The sequence below is a fragment of the Rhizomucor pusillus genome (genome assembly GCF_041956525.1).
Source record: "Rhizomucor pusillus strain CBS 183.67 unplaced genomic scaffold VTP01scaffold_15, whole genome shotgun sequence".
Taxonomy (NCBI): Eukaryota; Fungi; Mucoromycota; class Mucoromycetes; order Mucorales; family Lichtheimiaceae; genus Rhizomucor; species Rhizomucor pusillus.
In genome coordinates, this window is record NW_027192157.1 from 267,780 (window position 1) to 288,643 (window position 20,864).

The window sequence follows — 20,864 nt, forward strand, 5'->3', positions numbered from 1 at the left end:
GACTATCAAACATACACGCAAATCCATAAAACTTCCGTGATCAATGGCAATGCAGTTTGAATGCATATGAAATACATCTGCTAGCAACTACGCTTTCGGTAGATTTTCCATAGGATATTCCGGGATCTTGCACTCTACTTGTTTTTTATAGAGTATCTCGAACTCTTCGGTAGAATTCACACACGGGAATGGCACGTCGGGTACTTGCTTACCAAGGAATGCACATAGAGGATCCCATCCGTCGCTCAGCTTCATAATCAGGAGCCTGTCAGCAGGTACATTCTCCTTTACCCAGTTGTTATGCTTTTCGAATATCGCTCTAACTCTTTCCTTGTCCAAGAACGATTCCTTGTCTTTGAAAATTCCATCGAGGAATATTTCACTCCTGAAGAACTTCAGTAAATCCTTGTCAAACAAACGCTCAGCGGGTTCAACGCAGAGAACCCAATATACGGTCTTTTTCATGGAGTTGTACCACTTGTCAAAGTCGCGCTCCACAAGGATGAACTTGCTATCGGGGTACTGTCTCATCAGAGGACCAATAAACAGCGCCGTTGGCAGGCTGCAGAACGCCATCGCCGTGTATCGATTAGCGAACAATAAGAGAGACACATTTGCTTGTAACTTACTCTACAGCACCATCAAATCCTTCATAAAGCGCATCCCAGTCCAAATGCTTGTCAGGATGATAAAAAGAGTCAGTAAATATTTGGAGGCCAAGCGCAGGGTTCATTGCGAAATCCATTCCGTGGAAGGTATTGTAGCTAAATCCATCATGTTAGGACTGTCTTGTATCGATCTTAGTCAGTTTGGGTTCAAATGCTTACCCGAGCATGTTCAGTGCATCTCGGAGACTCGTAGTGCCTGTGCGGCCAAGACTAGCGCCGATAACTTTCAATGGTGCCATAGCTCTACAAAGACATATTCGACAATCCAAATTGGTTTTTTCCTTATATATGTAATTGATTGCACGAACAGGTGCTTAAGCGTGCATCAACCCCTGCAGCTTCCTGACGTCCTCCTTTCGAGACGATGGCTTTAAAGCTATGGAGGCTGCATGCTGGCTGCTGTAACTGTCCCTATCGATATGTACGTTGTTGCAACCTTAGACAGGATAGTTGTAATGTTTGGCTGAAAGGCGTAGCTTTTGTGCATGCAGCGCATTCGCAGTATACTGATGTAGAATATCAATGCATGGAATGCTCCCATGGATATCTAGTTATACATATTTTCGTTGTCAAAAGTTATTTGTAAGTTTGTAACATACGAATGAAGCGGTGTTGCCAATTTCCTCGTCCTCTATTATACATGAAGTTGCAATATCCGATGTATGTAATATTTTGTCGTTGATACAAAGATGAGAGCGTACCTATTTGTCACAAACAGTGATACTGTCCAAGCTCGATTTTACGTGCTCTATATGATTACGTTGGTTTTTTCATGATCTGTTATCGACTCAGGAATGTGGGACTACGAATGTCTCAAATTTTGTCATCGAGAAGCCGACTTGTAATCTCCGCAGAGTCCCAGATCGCACATCTTTGTTGCTGGGAAGGCATTTTTTATTTTAGCTTCTTCTCTTTTGACCCTCCTCCAGTGATACCCAACTCATGGCGCGCACAGACGAGTCCACTCCTCTACTCAACAATGTGGACGACAACGCTGCATCCTACACGGACGATGCGATGAGCGTAACTTCAGCTGCGCCAACGCCAAAGCAACAACCGGATTTGGTAGCACAGCGATTAAACGGTTCTCCCCTGTTTGTCATACTTGTTGGGTAAACAAACGAGATAAAAAATTTCACTTTGCATATACTTTATTGACGAGCGACCGATTCACTTTAGATTATGGGTTGGAGTGTTTTTGTCTTCTTTAGATTCAAGCATTGTTGCTACCATTTACCCTGAAATTGGCACAGAATTCAAACGGTATAATTTCACTCCGACCCACCACCCTGCTTTCATGTTCCCAACTAACACATTTAACACAGATCCAACGATATCATTTGGATCGCCACGTCGTATATGCTCAGCTACACAGCTCTTCAGCCACTGTGTAAATATAACATGGACATTCTCTATCTTTTCTTCACAATAACAAAAGTCTAATTTTGTGCAACCTTTCAGATGGCCGAATCTCGGATGCATTTGGTCGACAGTCTGCGCTTTTGTTTGCCGCGGCATTTTTCTTTGTGGGATCATTCCTATGCGGTGCAGCTGATGGTTTGTGGAGCCTCGTTGCAGCACGCATCGTTGCAGGCATCGGTGGCGGCGGTCTGAATACGGTAATTATCATTCCTGGTGACAGCTTTTGATATCAAATATACTCACACGGGCCGTAATTTAGATGAGCTCGGTTATCACGAGTGACTTGGTTTCGCTTCGTGAGCGAGGAAAATACCAGGGATACGCCAACATTGCATATGGAGTATGTACCGTTAAAAGGGAGAACTGTATTCAACTTCTTTGCATACTGACTGCATATGCGAAGCTCGGGTCCGTTGTAGGCGCACCCATTGGCGGCATTATCACCGATACAGTTGGATGGCGTTACTGTTTCTACATCAACTTGCCGCTTCTTATCGTGACGCTGTACACTGCCACACGGCTGCTAACCAACTACAACTTGAAAGAGCATGAAGGTGAATCGACGCTGTGGGAGCGGTTTAAGAGAATCGACTACGCCGGCGCTTTCACTATTGTGCTTGCGGTTGTTGCATTCATGTTGGCAACATCCTGGGGCGGAAACACGCGTGCATGGTCTGATCCTGTCGTTTACGGCTGCTTGATCGCATCGGTTATCCTTACTGTTATATTCTTCATCGTCGAAGCCAACTTTGCAACACACCCGCTCATGCCGTGGCACATCATCTCCAGCCAGACACCGCTTGCTTGCTCTTTCAGCAACATGCTTTCGATTATGTGCGGATATGGAGTTACCTACACGACGCCACTGTTTTTCCAAGGCCTGTTGGGCTACTCGCCTTCGCAGGCTGGCTTGTTCTTCCTCCCTAAAATCATATCCATGTCCGTCGGTTCCCTGGCAGCTGGTTTTTACATGTCACACACCGGCGAGTATAGAAAGTATCTGATCGGCGTAGTCATTGCATGCGCAGTATCCATGTTCTCCTACACCCAGTGGACACCCACTACATCGTATTTCATCATTATACCCACTTTGATGGTCGATGGCTTTTGTTCGGGATCGACTCTTACCGCGGCGCTGGTCGCTATGCTGTCTTGCGTTGAGCAACATGGTAAGATTCATGCATCAACGGTTTAAAGTTTATTTTCATGCCTCATGCAAACCCTGCTATATCCAGAAATGGCAACCATCACATCCATGTCGTACTTGTTTCGATCGGTTGGTGGTGTCATCGGCATCGCCGGTACATCCGCGATCTTTCAAGGACTGGTCAAGAGTATACTTGCTAAAAATATAACGGGACCAGATGCTCAGGAGGTAAGTTGGTGGATCTGAGGAGGTGGTGGAGTGAGGGGAGAAAGAAAAAAAATTGCGCGCGTGGGAGAGAAGGAAAAAAATTATCGCAGAGTCTAGCAAAGGCGAATTAATGGGTGTAACTCTTGTTTTTTGTAGATCATTGACATTGCGCGCAAGTCGATGAACCAAGTGCGCGATCGACTACCTGCAGATGCGTTGGCGATTGTCCTGGACACGTACCAGGTTGCCATCTACTATGCATTTTTGTTTTGCTTCGTGATTGCCCTATTCGGAGTATTATCTTCGCTATTCATTAGACAGAATACTTTGGATAACAAAGTGAGAAAGTGAGGAAAAAGAATTGTATATATATATTTTTATCGTTTAGAAAGAGAAAAGTTAAACTCTTTGCAGCAAGAATATTTGTACAAGTAAAGAAAAAAAACTAATCACATAAATGTATGTATACGCGGCACAGTGGTGGTTAGGATAGAGAAGAGACAGGACTGGATGAGGGTATGGCAAGATAGTATCGGTAGGTTATGCAAATTACTGATGGCATCGATAGCGCGATGGTCTAAAGAGACCGTCGGCTGTGGAGGAAGGAATGTCAGGAGGGGTGATGATAGCAGCATCCATCTTTTTCAGATCTAGCGGTGAAGGAGCGATAACTGGGGAGCGAGGCGTCTCGGCGATGGAGCCAAAAGAAGAAACTGATGAGCATGGTGAAGCCGAGCAACTAGTTGTTGTAGATGATGGCGGTGGCAGCGAAGGAGGGGTTGGGGGCAAGCAACCGGTGGGCGGCGGCTGCTGGTAGTACGATGGCCTCGTCGACTGATGTTCAAGAATGACATCGTCGCCAAATCCTTGGACGTATTGGAACAAGGTTTGAATGAGCGAATCGGTGTATTTCATAGGTGATGCCCGAGGCGTGGAAACAATGGTAGGTGTAGCGACCTTGATTGGCACACGGACGGCGTAGCACGGCCGTTGATCGTTTTGAATGCAGGTAAATGATTTGATGCAGGTTACTTTAAGCCGTAATTCTGGTAGTGAAATTCTTCGTGCAGGGTCAAGGCAGAAGATCTGTGGGAGGAGTTGGCCAAGTTCATCGGAAATGCTCGGCAGAATTGATTTGAAGAATCCACGCGGTTTTCTCGTGTACGCTGCAAACGCCGGATCTTTCATGGTCGCTTGTTTCCAGGGGTTCCTGCCCACTGTCAAGTTGACCAAGATAACGCCAAGCGACCACACATCGTTTTGCTGTGTACTGTAACCCTTGACGCGTTCGTTGTTCTTTACGAGCTGGCCTTGGCATTCTGGAGAAAAGTAAAAGCTGGACCCGCAGCCGAATTCCGCAGATACCGTCTGGGTTGTTGCCAGGCCAAAATCAGCAAGTTTGACGTGCATGTTGGGGAAGATTAATACATTCTCTGGCTTGAGATCTCGGTGTGAAATGCCATTAGAATGGCAGTGTTGCACGGCATCGATAAGCTGGAGGAAAATGTGTCGAATAATTCGGTTGTTGCCAGCGAATCCTTGTTGTTGTGTAATTGCAGTAAAAAGATCACCACCAGACGCATATTCCAATACCAGGTAGATGCGTCCATCTTCTCGAACAACTTTCTCGAGCGTCAGGATACCAGCGTGGCTAGATACTTTGGAATGGAGTGCCACCTCGTTCTCTGCTGCTTCCTGCTTTGTGATCAACTTGACGGCGTAGCGTCTGCTGGTTGGAACATGTACGCCGAGGTAGACAATGCCGTATGCGCCGACACCAAGGACAGAAACGAGTTGGATAGAACGATTATCAATAAATGTATTCAAAAGAGAGTGAGGATCGAACTCCATTATGTGAGCTGGTGTGTGTGTGTGTGTGAGAGAGAGTACTAAGTATGTATTAACGATGTATGAAAAGTAAAAGATTAAACAATGAATGCAAAAACAAATCCCAAGAAGAAAGAATTGCAAACTTTTTTATATATCCCACAAGCATTTGAATTCTGCGTGCGAGAACTCGTTCTCGCACGGCAAAGAGCTCACTTACTCTCTCTTTCTCGTTCTCCCCCCATTAGCCCCTATTTCCGATGCGTACGGCCCCAAAATGGTATGCTCACAAACTTCTCGGGCAAATCCTTACTCCTCAGGGGTGGTATATAATGAGGTTTGAAAGAACCCTCGGTCGGGCAGACGATTTTCGCATGTTAGCGCTGACTTTCATTCATTACGCAAGGATAAACATCTTCTTGTGACACTGTCAACATGTCAATCACTTTGCATGCGTCTCTCGCCATCCTATTTGTATACTTTTACTTTCCTTTTTCTTTTGCTTGAATGTAGGTCATCCCTTATCTCCCCCACTGCGGTTCCTTGTCTCCTTCGGCTATACTCTGACCTGTCTCCACGCGCGCAATTTCCCTCCCAAAAAATAACTTGGATCTAGTAGGTAGCTTTTGCAGGAGGTGCGGTTATTCCAGGGAACAAAAGAAACCTTAATCTGCTGCTGCTTCCCTAATAGCACTACAAGTACAGGCCATCGTCCTTCGCGATCTAGGCGCACTTCTTTCCTCACCGCACAAACGCTGTACCTGTGCGTTCCTTAAAAGACAGGCAAAAGAAGGGGTGGGAGACTGGTTCGTTTACGCCTACAGATCATTTTTTGTACATAGGTCCTTGTACACTCTATCCATTGTTTAGCAGACGCCATTAAATGAACTAGGGGTCGAATAATTAGCATGAAAAGGCGAACTTTACGCGCGCCTTTCATGCAATCTCTCTTTTTTCCAAGTGATGTCCTTTTTTGACGATACACATTCGATCTTTTTTGCTTACTTTTCAGCTTTCACTAGGTTCCTTTCCCCGATTTAGTTATCAACTGGACCAGGAGCATCTACGGCAAAGAATAATCCCACAGTGGCGTGCTCCACGTTTCTCTCCAAAGCAAGGAGTTTATTCCTCCCCCCCTTCTCTCATCTTCCGGCCCGGAAGAACACGTTTTGTCGGCTCGGGCATAACAACGTGCAAACAAACAAGAAAAGTAATTAGAGTTTAGGGCTTATATGCACAGTAATCAGGGAGATTATTCCATCGTTTCCAATTCAAGAAATTAATGCACTGACGCTATCTAACATGGATAAGAAGGGTCTCGCACTATCCCTTATGCTACGCTTCTCCATCTTGTATTTCGCCATCTTCTAAACTGGTTTCCTTTGGAGAAGATTTATGCAATGGTTCTGCCTCCGTCATCACTTGATCTTGATCTTGCTGCTGCTGCTGCTGCACAACCTGTTCTTGTTGTACCTGGACTTGCACTGTAGCCTGAGCCTGACTACTCTCGGCGCTGATCTGAGGTGCTTCTTGCGGTTTGGACGGTGAAATTGATCTGCCAGAAACAACCTCTCCTTCCTCTTCACTCTCCATGCGGCCCTGCGGTGCAGCCTGAAGCTCCATGGTGCCCTTTGGTAAAGACGTCTGTGCGGGGGGTTGCTCCGGTGACTCTGTGGAAGGGCCTAAATGCGAAATTTTAGTGTCCTTAGGATTCATTAACTTAAAAAATGCGAGACTTACCACTACCAACAGCAGCAGTAGCAGAAAAGGCGGTAGCCTCTTGGCTGTCCTTCATATGCACGTCCATGGCAGACGAGGTCGATTCCCCTATTGGTTCATTGCCTTCTTTTGGTTCTGACTTTACTCGTTCAGCTAGCAAGGCCTCCTCGATTTGCCGTGCTTCATCGTCTGTGATCTTTGAAGGTTCTTCAACGGTCGATGATGATGCCCGCGTAGTACCTGCTTTCCCATTTACACGATTTCCTTCGCTCTCATCGCCATCGTATTCAATATCTTGCTCTTGGTAGTTTTGATAGTGCCGGCTACTCAAGTTTTGCATGGTCCCTTGAGCTTCACCTTCATCTGAATCGTAAAATTCATTATCGGGCACTATCCGGCGATCCCACAAGGATTCTGTGTCAAAGAAAGGGCGCGAATCAGCAAACTTCTAGAACATGACTCGGGGTAGAAAGGATCTCTTCTTACTCGGGTATCGATCATCTGGATCCTCCTCATCCTCATCATCAGAGATATAGTTATCACTAGGTACATCTAAATCAAACAACAACACCATTAGCCATGGTATCTTTATATCGTTTGCTCTTAATGCCTCTCTTTCTTGTTACCTTGCATCTGCACGCTTGGGGCAAACATCGTTCGTGATAAGTTTTCAAAAACTTTTTGTCTGTGAGAAGGATAGGGATAGTGGGTATAACAGTGATCAGACCATGTAGGGGGGAAAAGGAGGTTGCAAAGGGTTCTTAGCAGGGCACTGACCTCATTTTCTCTAAATAATCCGGCGTATTCATATTCTCCATATTACTCGGCCGTACATCGAGTTTGTAATCTGGGCCGAAATACTCATAATAGTCATTGTAAGGCATATCTATTAAACAATTGGGGCGTTTCCCAAGATCAGTTGCAGATCTACATTGTGAGGGCGCCTGGGGGCCGGCATACCTGGTCCAATGTCTTTGCCAACAGCTACACCGGTTTCGTAAGCCCAAGCACGGGCAACATTTCGCATCGTATATCCGCCGCCTCCCAAAATCAAAGTAGGGTAATTAAATTTCTTGACAAACTCAACGCAGTTGGCGTGTCCTTTCATAGAGAGATTGAAGCATCCCAGCTTGTCACCACTCAACGAATCTCCTCCGCATTGAAGAACAACCGCTGATGGCTGATACCACTCCATCACTCTCGTTATGGTCTAAAAAATAATATCCCAATTAACAAAATGTTTCTCATATGCTTGTTGCCCATCATTGTACTTGCCGGTTCGAACACAGATTTGTAGCTTTCATCATCGATACCGTCCCTTAATGGGAAGTTCACACTGTAATATTTACCCCGTCCTGCCCCTATGTCCTATATAGTCCATCGTAAATGCTCTACCGTTTGCGTTTTTGGACGGGAAACGCTCAACATACCTTGAGTTCACCGGTACCTGGAAAGAATTCGCCATATTTGTGGAAACTGACTGTCATGACCCGATCTGTAGTGTAAAAAGCTTCTTCTACACCATCGCCATGGTGCACATCAATGTCGATGTAAAGGACGCGAGGGTAATATCTCAAAAGTTCAAGAATGCCGAGTACGATATCGTTAACGTAACAAAAACCGGACGCTTCAGCCTTTTTGGCGTGATGCAATCCACCTGCCCAGTTGATCGCAATGTCGCACAATCCACGGTTCAGTCGCGCAGCTCCCTCTGAGACATGGCTTGTTTAATCGACTTGATATTCAAAGAAAACCATTTATCTTCTCTATTTGACGTACCCATTGATCCACCGGCACTGAGACCGCAATATTCAAAAAGACCTTCGAACACTGGACAATCATCTCCTACATTGACTGGTATATTTGGCACTCGTCAGCATGCCGCCATTCCTTCAAATATCCATCCAGTCGCTTACATTTTGCTTGTTCTTTTGGGTATTGATCCATATTTTCGGGTGTCACTCGTGAAAGAAAATCGATATAGTCATCGGTGTGAAATTGTGTCATTTCCCATTTGTTAGCCGGTTTTGCTCGCTAAAGTACATACATAGCGTCAGGGCTATCTGGAACCTGTCATGGCTTGTATACAGTCGCTTACGTAGATCTCCATGTGCTTATATAAACCGTAATTCATGACAAGGCCGTGGCACATTCTGATACGATGGGGTTTCATGGGGTGACCTGGACCGTAATGGTAGTTGCCAACATTGGCTATTCAAAAAGCTGTGTCAGATTCAAAAACATGTATGTTGCCGATCTACAGTCAAATGGAGACATTTTGTGCGCACGTACCGTCGTAAAAGTAACAAACGCGTTTCTTTTGTTCCAGTGACATGCTGGTTGAGGAACGGGGAGGCGTACGAAGAAGAGGTGGTGATCGATGGCTGCAACAAGTCCGCTTCCGATTTCAACTTTCTATCCTTTTATTTATTTAAAAGTAGTCTATCGTTGGCCACTTCCAAGTCCATATTTATCAATGACCTTATCAACATCTACAATATTCCTCAAGTGACCTTGCATCACGACGGTTGCCTTGCCGGAACCGCCGGATGTCACGCCAACGGCGCCGCGCAAGATACGCGCGGCAACGCGCTGCAGTTCTTGGAGATCCACCTTGTCAATTTGCTGGAGCATCTCATCAATGGGAGTCTTCTTTCCATGGACTTGAACTTGTCGTCCAAGGTCTTCCAGCTGTACCATACGTGTTTCCAGGTTCATCAACAGCGAACTTTTGAGCTGGTTCTTTGCGCGGCTCAGTTCCTGCTCGGAAACAGCCATATATTGGTTTACGTCGCTTCGTGATACGATATCCAATTCTCGGCAAATGACTTCCAACAATGAATTTGCGTACTCGGGTCGACATGAACCAGCAATGCCGAACAATCCAGAGTCCGTGTAACAATGGTTGAATGCCTGGCAGGACTCGACCCAGTAGTGCTGGTTCAGTACGTTGAGGAACAAGCGTGAGTACATGCCTTTTCCAGGTCCACCTGCCGAGAAGCTTCCACCACCTCCAAGGAGGATTTGAAGAGTAGCCAAAGCATATATATCAGGATCGTTAATGGAAAGACCTTCGAATGCAACGTAGACATGCGTGAGAGGTGACTCTGCGCCGACTTCCAAGAAAGTCTTGCCACCAGTGTAGTGTGCAGGTTGTGTGGCGAGTTCATACTGGGTTAGATTTTGCGTTTGAATAGATGATGAGGATCGGTTGAAAATGGACCGCAAAATAGACTGTTTGCCGTCGCTCTTTGCACCTTCTTGTGCTTGCGCTGCCTGGCGTCTGCGTGCTTCAGCGTGTGTTTCTACAGAGTCTAGCGGTTCCGTTGATTTTGGAAGGTCGCCAAAGTATTTCTGAGCCAGTTCAACCACTTGTTCGTGTTCTGCACCGCACGCCGCGATAACCATTCTTTCTGGTCTGTACCAATCCTTCATGAAACCCTTGATGAGCTCAGGTGACATGGTTGCCAAATTCTCTTCAGGGCACAGCAGCGGGTTGCCGAGTGTGTTGTTTTCGAATGCGACAGTGTGCAAAATCTCGGGTAAGATCATCTCTGGTTTTGAGTAGATTTCCTGGATTTCATACAAAGCTGTCTGTTGTTGCTCAAGTACTTCCATTGGATCGATGTTGGGTCGGCATACGACATCTGCAAAGAGCGACAAGACACGATCCAGGTCCTGAGAGAATATTGCTGATTGATACATGATAGCTTCTCGAGATGATGAACACATAATATTGCCACCCAACGACTCGAGCTCTGCCACAACCTCGTCTGCACTTCTGTTGGTTGTGCTCTATGAGATCGCATTCATTTAGTCTGCATTTCTTTCTTTGTGCCATCCATATTTTACGCGAACTCGACTGTACCTTGAATGCAAGACGGTCCAGAATATGGCTGACGCCGCGCGTCTTTTCAGTTTCGTAGCGGCTGCCTGCGTCGACGTAAACACCAACGGCTCCGAAGTGTCCTGGGGTGCTTTCCGATGCTATGCGAAGTCCATTGGCGAGGGTCGTTACTTTGCTGAAACCCGGCGAAGACTTTGAGTATTCCTGTACAATGGTGGTATGCTTCTCGGCATTCGACAAGTGCTTTACAAAGGACAGACGATCAGGAATACTGAGAAACAAGATCATTGTACCTGGAGTTTAATACCTCGCTGTGCAAAGTTGATTCTGATCGTCGTGCTATTGAAGGTAGTCTCGACAATGAGTTTGCAATGCGAGAAACTAGCACATTTGGTTTGCACTGCTTGGAAGCAGCCGTAAGTAGCCGCGCAGACATTAGACAAGTGGGAAACTGGAAAACAGTGAGCTTGACAATCGGCTTTTCAGAGTTCCGCCCCGAAATGCGGTTACTTCAGAATGGAAGTTTTTTCACCCGTTAGCCGTCATTGAGCACCGCAGTTGCTGCGAATAATGACCTATTATCATGATAAAGATAAACTCTATACGGTACTAGTGTCGCTTAAATATATAATTGATGGAAGTAGCATTCGTTCTGTGTAGCCAAAATTGTTCAGACAAAAAGGAACGATTTGACGAGAGTCACGTGGATTAAGAATCCTATTTCTGTGATCTGCGACAATAACTAATTCGTCGCCTTTTAAGATTTTTGGCTTTTTTGCGTTGCCCGCAAAATGTCGGCAGCCGCAGGTTCGAGTGAAGACTTGAACTCGAACAAACGGCAGCGAGTCAGTCGAGCATGGTACGCCCTCTTAACTTTTCTGCGTTAAAGAATGGACACAATAGCGCATTGACACGCGCCCTTTCTTCCTTCTTTGCATTGTACAGCGACTTGTGCCGTAAGAAAAAGATCAAATGCGACGGTGGTATTCCAGTGTGTGGAAACTGTCAAGCGTTCAATTACGAGTGTAGCTACAATGACATGACCAAGAAGGTCGGTGACACTTGTCTCTCTCTCTCTGTGGTTGCCCGATCAGAAAGCTAATCAGGGAATGGCTTTTATGCAGAGAGGTCCGCCCAAGGGGTACATAGAAGCTGTAGAGAATAGACTGGAAAAGCTCGAACGTATTTTGGAAGATATCGCCAAAGACAAAAATGATCAAAGACTGATTGCCGAATTAAACGCACCCCTGGAGACGCCAACGGGAGAGATCATCAAATCACGACCTGTGCGACGCCACCAGCGCACCGATGGCTTGAAGAAACGACGATTGGGAGGAGGTGCAGACGAGGGCCGCAGTCGCCAATCGCCTATGTCCTTGTCGCAGATATGCTTCGCAGACAGCCCACCGTCAGGTCATCTAAGCTATCCGGATTCCATGCCGAGTAGCCCCGATTCGGCAGAAGATAGTACCGGACAGCTTTCAATGGACGAGAATGGCCAAGTGCGGTACCTGGGCAAATCTTCTGGATACTACTTGCTGCAGGGTAGTCGAACGTATCAGAACGGGGCGTTTCATTTCACAGGCTACAACCATAAAGTGACGTCCAAAAAGAAACCCACCGACCTTGATCCGCTGGAGCTTCCTCCAAAAGATTTATCGGAGCATCTGCTTAAGCTATATTTTGAAAACTTTTACCCTTTCTTGCCATTGTTCTACAAACGACGCTTGACATCATCCATGGATTCCGCTCTTGAGCCTGTTTCTCCGCTGCTTCTAAATGCAATCTATGCAGTCGCATCACGTATCTCGCCTGATGTCCGCGTGCGCTCAGACCCAGCTTCGGCAGATACCGCTGGAGATATCTTTGTGGAACGTGCAAAGTATCTTTTGGACAGCTACTATGATATTCCACGGATATCAACTGTACAGGCATTGTTGCTACTGGCATCACATCAGCATGGAACGATGAATTTTGTGCGTGGATGGATGTACAGTGGCATGGTAAGCAAGCTAATGCAAGCTTAAGCACATTGATGTTGGGTCTGACAGTGGCGTAATAGGCTTTCCGTATGGCGCAGGATCTTGGTTTGCACCGTAATTGTGACCATTGGAACATACCAAAAGACGAATGTGAACGGCGGAAACGTGTATTTTGGTGCTGTTTTATCGTAGATCGATTAATAAGCGCGATATATGGACGATCCTCTACCTTTGAAGAACGAGATTGCGACGTGCCATTCCCGTCCGTGGATGATGACGAAATAGAACCTGGCAAACCGGACCCTGACAACCCTCCTCGACCGAAAGTACTCGAAACGTTTATTCACTTGACAAAGATCAGCGATATTTTGGGACACGTTCTGCGTAACATTTACTATGCAAAGGCGCGTCATCACGGGTCACCTCAGCATCTAGAACATGTATTGAATGGACTCAATAGAGAATTGACGAATTGGTACAGTAACCTGCCACCATCGTTGCAATACAAGCTGCCAGATACAGAATCGGGTGAGACAGCCCGTGATCCGCCGTTACCAATCTCTCAGATTCATATGCTTTATTACACGACTGTGATCTTGCTACATCGCCCGTTTATTCCCGGACCTTCACATCCCGCGCCTCCAACATCGTTACCGTCGTACAAAATCTGCATATCCGCAGCCAAGTCTATTTTGGATATTGTCAATGTCATGTTGAGCGAGGATCACCTCAAATACGTTTACAACTATGCAGTTTACTGTGTATTTACAGCGGGAATTGTATTTATCAAGATGGCATCTTCCGATGAACCCGACAAGACTTTTGATGCAAAGATCTTTATTAACAAGATTATGCGTGCCCTGGATGAGATCGAAGGAACATGGATGAATGCTGCCCGTTGCTGCAATATTCTGGGAGAACTCGCGGGTTTGCGAGAAATCGATCTTGAATGCACAGGCTATGTCCCACGCAGAATGAGCAAAGTTGCTAATCCACCTCCATCCATTGCTGTACCGAACTCACCAGAGAAAGAAAGCAGTTCGACGTTCAATGAAGAACAGCAAGAGCAGCAGCAACGGGGAACATGGGAGGAGGATACCAACGCATTTGCCCAGTCAAATAACCGTCCTGCGTACACTGCGCAGAGTATGACATCTGCGACTGTGGATCCATTTGCGGCACCGGGTGTAGTTCCATCTTCTCAGCAGCAATACGATCCATTCCACACTGCATTTTGGGGAGTGCCTCCATCGCTGGATATGGAAGAATGGACAAAATATTTTGGAACGCAAAACAACCAGGACACACCTATACAGGGTCCTCCGATACTTCCATCTTCGGCGCAGCCACTGATCCCGTCGCATGAATTCTCCCCTATGCAAGGTACTGCACGGCAAAACGCAGACACGATCACAAATGATACAATTCGCCGCGGCGATGGTGGTCTTGCTCGGCCGCTCGTCCACAATGACCAGAACGTAGATATGCTGTCTGGTGTATCTCTACCACTCAATCTGCCAGATACGCCGGCTGGCAGCGTCTTGCTAGGCTTCCTTGCAAGCCAAGAACGTGTCAACAATCAGCAAAGTAACAATTCACCTTCCTCATCTTGATGATACCTGTAGATTCATTTATTTTTTAACTACAAAATGTATATTGTGTTTTCTTTTCTTTTCGATTCTTATTGAAAGGTATATTGGATATGTACGTAAATTGTTGAAAGATATAGCGATCGGTTGGGAGATGGCTTGGATTGCGGTTATACGGAATATTCAGATTGGTACGCAGCGACTCGACTTAGCGGCTCTTCCAGATGTCGCACTACAGCTTGCGCTTTTGCCTTCAGAATTCCTAGCTCTACTGTTTCGTCTCCTACCAGACAGAGCAACACGGTGCTGACGCTTGTAACAAATACAGTACCTTCCTATGTAAACACACAACGTTCTCAATTAAATGCTGAATACGCAGATATATGTTTTTGCTCAACCAACTTCGCACTCCAACAACATATATCGAATACCGTTGACCGGATCGCTTCGTAGATATGAGTCCGAGGCAGCGCAGTGCTGTTTGTATGAGCTCCAAATGTTGGCTGCGATAGCTGCAAACGTTTTAACTGAGCGGTTGGTGTCTGACGCGTAGGCGAGCAGAGATCCTTCGTTTGTGATTAGCCTGTTCCGGGCATTTCATCTCGGTGAGAAAACAACCACCAGTACGGCTCAGTTGAATGATATTTACAGCGACGCTTTTAGACCATTGTGTAAAGTCTGCCGTAATACTTGGGAAATCACTTTAGGCTTGAGCATGGCTAGATAGGCAGTGCAAGAGGACGAACGAACACAAAGCCCGCAACAACAGGCCGATTTGTCTGAAAATCAGAGATTCCAAGCTGCAACAGAGAGCGACTAGGCACATTTGTTGCCACGCGCTTGTGAGTTTCAACTGAACAGACCGGTATCCTTCATCTTTTATTTCGAATCTCTGTCGAGGAGAATATGTAAAATAAGGTCACAGTAATGTAATGGCTGATTATAGTATCACCTCCTTCGAGGGGGTCCTGCGCGCGTGACGATATTAGTAATAATGGCTACGAGATCCTATATATACCTTAAGCCTTTGCTCGCTTGATGTGTAAGCTCTTATTAAGCAATCGCGCAATGTTTGAACAATCTTTTACCATATTGCTCTATATTAAATGATAAGTGTCGTTACAAGCCAGATAAAGACATCGAAAATAGCTCGGATTAATCATCACCGCATATTCTATACCGAACCGTGTTTTGTATATATAGGAGATACACGTACAGGCTTACAAGATAGAACACTCGACAACGAGAATGACTGTTTCTGACTCGGCTCTTTTCAAGCCTGTCAAAGTCGGCACGATGCAACTGCAGCACCGTGTTGTGCTCGCTCCACTGACTCGTCTTCGTCACAACGAGAACCATGCACCTACCGACCTAGTGCGCGAGTACTACAATCAACGCACATTGCCCGGCGGCTTCCTTATTTCAGAAGCCAATGCTGTTAGCGCTCAATCTGGCCCTCTCCCAGGCTTCCCTGGCTTGTACTCGACAGAGCAGATCCAAGGCTGGAAGAAGGTGACAGACACTGTTCACGCAAAAGGAGGCTACATCTTTGCCCAACTTTGTCACTCTGGCCGTGTAAGCTCATCAAAGTTGATCCCCAACGGTGCAAAGCCGGTCTCTGCCTCTGCTATCGCTATCCAGGGTAAAAACATCTTCGGCGATGACTACGAAGTGCCCCGTCCTCTCGAAATTGAAGAAATCAAACTGATTATTGAGGACTATGCGCAGGCTGCCAGGAATGCTATCGAGGCTGGTTTTGACGGTGTGGAGCTGCACGGCGCGAACGGCCACTTGCTCGATCAGTTTATCAATACCTCCAGCAACAAACGCACCGATGAGTATGGCGGCAGTATTGAAAACCGCTCCCGACTGTGCCTGCAAGTCCTTGACGCCATTGTTGCAGCTGTCGGTGCTGAGGAGCGCATCGGCATCCGTCTCTCGCCCTGGTGCGAAATTCACGATATGGAGGACGAAACACCGTATGAGACCTGGGGTTACATTGTCAGAGAACTGCAAGCTCGTTATCCCAACTTGGCTTACCTGCATTTCATCGAACCTCGCGACGACTTTGCTCGCAAGACAAAGAACGAAAAAGATTCCTTAGATTATTTCCGGGTCATTTGGAAGGGCGTCTTTGTCAGCTCCGGTGGATACACAACCCATCCTGAGCTTGCCACCAAGGTCGCTGATGAGACCGGGAACTTGATCGCTTTCGGTCGTTCTTTTATCGCCAATCCTGATCTTCCGCTTCGTCTCAAGAATAGCTGGCCATTGAACAAATATGATCGCAACACGTTCTATACGAACACTGAAGTTGGATACACCGATTATCCTTTCTATGACCAGAAAGCTTAATCAGATCCTTGGCTGCTTTTCCTTTCCTGTAGAATACCTTTATGTAGCAATTTTACGAACGATGTAAATTTAGCAACGAGCATTGCTACGATTGAAATAAACAATAGTCGATGCTTACTCAATTTGTCTGTGGTGACAAAGTGTAGGTTAAACTGCATTGACGGTGGTGCCTGAATCTTTAAAGCTAAAGACCGACAAATCGATTTGCCTTCTCTCCTACCTTTTCACATGAACAATGACAGCACATTGACTGATTTACCGCGCTCAGTATCGTCACTTGGACAATACAGCTGCCCGATCTGCAGCAAAGACCTTACACACCTAAAATCTAGCTTTTCAAGACAGCAGCATGTGGAAACATGTTTGGAGAGCAATGTCGAGGATACAACTGAAATGCAACAAGACATGGAGTTTTGCTACTGCCTTTTTTGCGGAAAAGATATACAGCACCTGTCCGGCATTAGACAAGAGTTGCATTTCAACAAGTGTTTGGATCAGCTCGAACTTGAAGCGCATCCTGCATTTCTGCGCGATCTTGAGATATGCCCTTGCTGTCACGAATTTGACCCGTTTCGCCGCGCCGTTCCGCAGAAAATTGCGCATCTCAAGAGCTGCATGCGACGGCGTGGCATGACTGTTCCGCAGCTTTTCAACAAACTTCAGTGGATTGAATGGGGACACGACCCCAAGCCGAACAGGCCGAAACATCATCATCCTCCTCCTACTTCGCAGCAGAAATCTGGATCACTTTCCAGTAGCAGCAAAAGACGAGAAGCGCTGGAGTACTATTACTGTCAAAATCAGGATAATGATGACGACGATTTTAAAGCGCCTATTTTTGTAAAAAAGCGACTGCAACCAGCTGCAAAAGAGGAACTGGACGACGAAACTCGGCTTGCGTTACAAATCAGCAAGCGAAAGGAACGGAAACCAAAAGCAGATCCGAACGTTTGCAACGTTGTGAGCATCGACGACTCGAGGCGGCTGGCTGCACAGGCATTGCAAGAACTCTTGTTTCCTGAATCCACAATCAATCTTCCAGTTACGATATACCCACAGATACCACCCACTTCACTTTATCGCTCCCCGCAAGAACCATCGCTGTGGGAGCTAGCGGCTGGCAGCTGCAAGGAGACTGATTACGATCATATATATATTGCTAAATTCCTACGCTGCAGAAACCTCTAAACATTCCATCGTGATCCTCTTTCCCCTGTCACATCATCTGTAAATATATATATCCAATCATGAATTTGGTGCATTTTGCAAAAATTAATATAGCAAAAACAACTTTCAAATAAGAAAGAGTAACAATGTATATATATATATCGAGATGAAGAGATGATATTACAGGGATATGTAAGACAAAAAGAAGAAGAGAAAGATATGTAGAGACAAAGATTAATCCAGCTGATGGTGATACTGCTGACCATACTGCTGCTGGACTACAGACGTGGGTGGAGAGAGCTGGAACTGTTGGTGACCGTACGGAATAGAGTGTTGCTGCAAAGGAGTCATGCTGTTGCGGTGGGAAAGCTCGTCTTCGGCCATCAACTCTTTCGTTTCCCAAACGTTCTGTTTGCCACCGACCGAGAACTCGAGATCTTCCTTTGTGATGGAATCCCAGTACTTATAGACCATCATGACAGCAAGCAGTGAACAAATCGTGTTGAAGAACGCGCCGTCAATGTAATGGTTGACGCTGTCGCAAATAGCAACGGAGAAGATGTACATGAGGATCTGTCCGATAAGGAAAAAAACGGTGCCGAACAAAATATCGCCAAGGGGCCAGTAATCGTCGAGAGATTTGAGCACCAAGACGACTTGGGAAATCACATAGACAGCAAAGAAAACACCGTTGATAATGATGTAGAATGTCCAAAGCGCTGTAGGGTTGCTGGGAGAGAGCGATCCAATGCTGAGGAAAGTGCCGATCGAAATGAAGCCGACTAGCAAGAAGATTACAAAAGAGCTGAGGCGAATTGACCAGAGTGACAGCGGCGTGCCGTCTTCTGCAAACTGGAATCCAACGAAACCGTTAAGCATCAAGCACCACCACTGGGCTGAGATTACACCCAGCTGCACTGCAGTGAACCACTGTATTAAAAAAATAAGCTATCGAGGAACGACTTCGTCGCATCTTTTATCAGGTACTTACAGCGTATGCAGGTGAAGAGATGGGAATAATACCGGTAATAAGCAACATTTCGAGAATTAACGTAATTTCGTACAGGTAAAAGAACATTACAATTTCCTTTCGACCTAAAACACGCGGGGATCAGTGTACATGAAACTCGACAATGAAATCCAGTGTGGATGACATACCAACAGCAGTGTATTTAGATCTAATGTGGTAGATCATAAATCCTACCATGATGATCGCAACCACGTCTATAATCAGTGTGGCTACAACAAGACATGCGTGTTAGCAAGGACGGACCGTCCGAGAATAGAAAGGAAAAAGAGATCTCGGTACCTGGCTGGAAAATCAGATTATCTGCCAGTTCGACATTTCTAGAGTAGCAAACAGGCACTATTCCCTGCTCTTTTCCAATAAGAGGACACAGCGTTAGCTGCACCGTGCGGCAGATGCCATCAAAGTTGAAAGCATCGAATTCAAAATTGATTTCCACCATAGAGGTTGTGACGAGAAGCTTGGATCAAAATGCTAGGTGCTCTGCAATCTTGTCGCTGTGATGCGTAGGCAGGGAATGGTATGCAATAATGAAATGCTGTACAGAGTGTAAATGTAGCGCGGACGAAGAGTAGGAGAGAAGGCGAAAAAAATAACGGTGTACGCTCTTTTGAATGTTGCTAAATTTAGGTCGTGCTGCTTTTCTCGGATGTCAGCATCAACTCCCGAAGCGACGACCAGGAACCGTTGTACGTAAAACATTGTATCCGAGTAGGTTCGCTTTCCCGTTTCTTCACAAGCCTCTAGCAGCGATATCAAGAACAAGTGGACATGTATGTACGTTGCATAAGACCTGTACAGTATTAATTGCAGTAGGTGTAAAAGCGAGAGACGATTAAGCTAGCATGTCATTATTGCTGTGTCAACAAGGTACATTGCATATTACATATACGCTACCCCGGAGTATCCTCATCTAGCTTCAATATCAACCCTGTGTTTGCTCTCGAACTTGAAGAGGATTCACAACTTTCCATCTATTTGCTTGTGTAACCTATGCAAACCATCCATTGTGTACATTTATACGATCAGCTACGCATTTAAATATCTCGATGAAGATTTCTGCATTCTGTCTTTTGCAGAAGGCTGAAGTGATAAGCAAAAATTAATCTGGAAGAAACCTTGCATTTTCGTTCCCTGTTGCCGAGGTCGTGCGTTGTGCTACATCTTCTCTGAAAGAATGTTGCTCCTTATTTCCGACAGCATGGCATGCTCCAAGAACACAACAATAATAAGGCTTGCCAACTCCCCAGGAAGTGATGATATCTAGAAGCTTATTGTAAAGAGCTACTCTACATCAGCCATTCGGTTTGAATAAGCAGTAAGGATAGTTATCTTACGTTTGCAATCAAGGGTGCCGAAGATCACAAAGAAAAGTAGTTCAAATGAGCATTTTTTAGTTACAGAGCTTTAGTTCCCTGGTATATATATTTATTCACAGTATTCTGTGTAGCAGTTTACTGTATACTGGAGGATAAGAACTGTACCTTTATCTCCAATCTTTAAGCAACAAAGCGCGGCCGGGGATGTCGAACATCAGCGCAAGTTTGTCAATAATGCGGGCAACCCAAAATGTGGCATCTTTAATATATGTACGTCTACTGTGCATACGTACAAGACTGCTGCATCATAAGAAGGTCCAAGATACACGATTAAGTACAGTGTGGGATCTATCCCCTTTGTTCCATTCCGGTGCAGAGTTTTTTGTATCTGTCTGCAAATAGTTTCGTTCGTGTCACAAACATAAGCAGCAAAAAGTGCATCATTTCAGACGTTCCTGGAACTGTCATCTCCGCCTGCATATGGGTATCCAAGGCAGGCAAACGTGAGGCAAAGGTGTCAACTCAAAGAAACCTGTGGTTCAGCAATTGCGAGAGAGAAGACTATCCGGACCTGGTGACCTCCCACAT

The 20,864-nt window shown here is 45.8% G+C and overlaps 10 protein-coding genes across 10 annotated transcripts; 4 read left to right on the plus strand and 6 right to left on the minus strand.

Annotated features, from left to right (window-relative positions):
• Window positions 1–87: 87 nt before the first annotated feature.
• Window positions 88–907, minus strand: VTP01DRAFT_3073 (uncharacterized protein; the record flags this gene model as incomplete). The annotated part of the gene is made up of 3 exons (XM_069381604.1): window positions 88–562; window positions 630–764; window positions 828–907. 3 exons carry the CDS (start codon window positions 905–907, stop codon window positions 88–90), a joined length of 690 nt encoding a protein of 229 aa, XP_069236720.1.
• A 703-nt stretch (window positions 908–1,610) lies between these two features.
• On the plus strand, window positions 1,611–3,795 carry VTP01DRAFT_3074 (uncharacterized protein; the record flags this gene model as incomplete). Its single annotated transcript, XM_069381605.1, has 8 exons — window positions 1,611–1,780; window positions 1,848–1,931; window positions 1,994–2,058; window positions 2,130–2,287; window positions 2,350–2,430; window positions 2,494–3,259; window positions 3,326–3,465; window positions 3,601–3,795. 8 exons carry the CDS (start codon window positions 1,611–1,613, stop codon window positions 3,793–3,795), a joined length of 1,659 nt encoding a protein of 552 aa, XP_069236721.1.
• Window positions 3,796–3,993: 198 nt separating this feature from the next.
• VTP01DRAFT_3075 (uncharacterized protein) lies at window positions 3,994–5,295 on the minus strand (the record flags this gene model as incomplete). The annotated part of the gene is made up of 1 exon (XM_069381606.1): window positions 3,994–5,295. The coding sequence occupies one exon, from the start codon at window positions 5,293–5,295 to the stop codon at window positions 3,994–3,996; it is 1,302 nt and encodes a 433-aa protein (XP_069236722.1).
• A 1,311-nt stretch (window positions 5,296–6,606) lies between these two features.
• Window positions 6,607–9,325, minus strand: VTP01DRAFT_3076 (uncharacterized protein; the record flags this gene model as incomplete). The annotated part of the gene is made up of 12 exons (XM_069381607.1): window positions 6,607–6,953; window positions 7,012–7,404; window positions 7,477–7,542; window positions 7,617–7,675; window positions 7,768–7,876; window positions 7,951–8,200; window positions 8,266–8,358; window positions 8,421–8,701; window positions 8,770–8,844; window positions 8,907–9,024; window positions 9,089–9,201; window positions 9,283–9,325. The coding sequence occupies 12 exons, from the start codon at window positions 9,323–9,325 to the stop codon at window positions 6,607–6,609; spliced, it is 1,947 nt and encodes a 648-aa protein (XP_069236723.1).
• A 107-nt stretch (window positions 9,326–9,432) lies between these two features.
• Window positions 9,433–11,273, minus strand: VTP01DRAFT_3077 (uncharacterized protein; the record flags this gene model as incomplete). The annotated part of the gene is made up of 3 exons (XM_069381608.1): window positions 9,433–10,785; window positions 10,859–11,080; window positions 11,145–11,273. The coding sequence occupies 3 exons, from the start codon at window positions 11,271–11,273 to the stop codon at window positions 9,433–9,435; spliced, it is 1,704 nt and encodes a 567-aa protein (XP_069236724.1).
• Window positions 11,274–11,628: 355 nt separating this feature from the next.
• Window positions 11,629–14,432, plus strand: VTP01DRAFT_3078 (uncharacterized protein; the record flags this gene model as incomplete). Its single annotated transcript, XM_069381609.1, has 4 exons — window positions 11,629–11,696; window positions 11,783–11,888; window positions 11,962–12,840; window positions 12,900–14,432. The coding sequence occupies 4 exons, from the start codon at window positions 11,629–11,631 to the stop codon at window positions 14,430–14,432; spliced, it is 2,586 nt and encodes an 861-aa protein (XP_069236725.1).
• Window positions 14,433–14,578: 146 nt separating this feature from the next.
• On the minus strand, window positions 14,579–15,125 carry VTP01DRAFT_3079 (uncharacterized protein; the record flags this gene model as incomplete). Its single annotated transcript, XM_069381610.1, has 3 exons — window positions 14,579–14,743; window positions 14,811–14,991; window positions 15,058–15,125. 3 exons carry the CDS (start codon window positions 15,123–15,125, stop codon window positions 14,579–14,581), a joined length of 414 nt encoding a protein of 137 aa, XP_069236726.1.
• A 531-nt stretch (window positions 15,126–15,656) lies between these two features.
• Window positions 15,657–16,763, plus strand: VTP01DRAFT_3080 (uncharacterized protein; the record flags this gene model as incomplete). The annotated part of the gene is made up of 1 exon (XM_069381612.1): window positions 15,657–16,763. One exon carries the CDS (start codon window positions 15,657–15,659, stop codon window positions 16,761–16,763), a length of 1,107 nt encoding a protein of 368 aa, XP_069236727.1.
• Window positions 16,764–16,991: 228 nt separating this feature from the next.
• VTP01DRAFT_3081 (uncharacterized protein) lies at window positions 16,992–17,951 on the plus strand (the record flags this gene model as incomplete). The annotated part of the gene is made up of 1 exon (XM_069381613.1): window positions 16,992–17,951. The coding sequence occupies one exon, from the start codon at window positions 16,992–16,994 to the stop codon at window positions 17,949–17,951; it is 960 nt and encodes a 319-aa protein (XP_069236728.1).
• A 213-nt stretch (window positions 17,952–18,164) lies between these two features.
• VTP01DRAFT_3082 (uncharacterized protein) lies at window positions 18,165–19,399 on the minus strand (the record flags this gene model as incomplete). The annotated part of the gene is made up of 4 exons (XM_069381614.1): window positions 18,165–18,860; window positions 18,922–19,025; window positions 19,089–19,169; window positions 19,240–19,399. The coding sequence occupies 4 exons, from the start codon at window positions 19,397–19,399 to the stop codon at window positions 18,165–18,167; spliced, it is 1,041 nt and encodes a 346-aa protein (XP_069236729.1).
• Window positions 19,400–20,864: the final 1,465 nt, after the last annotated feature.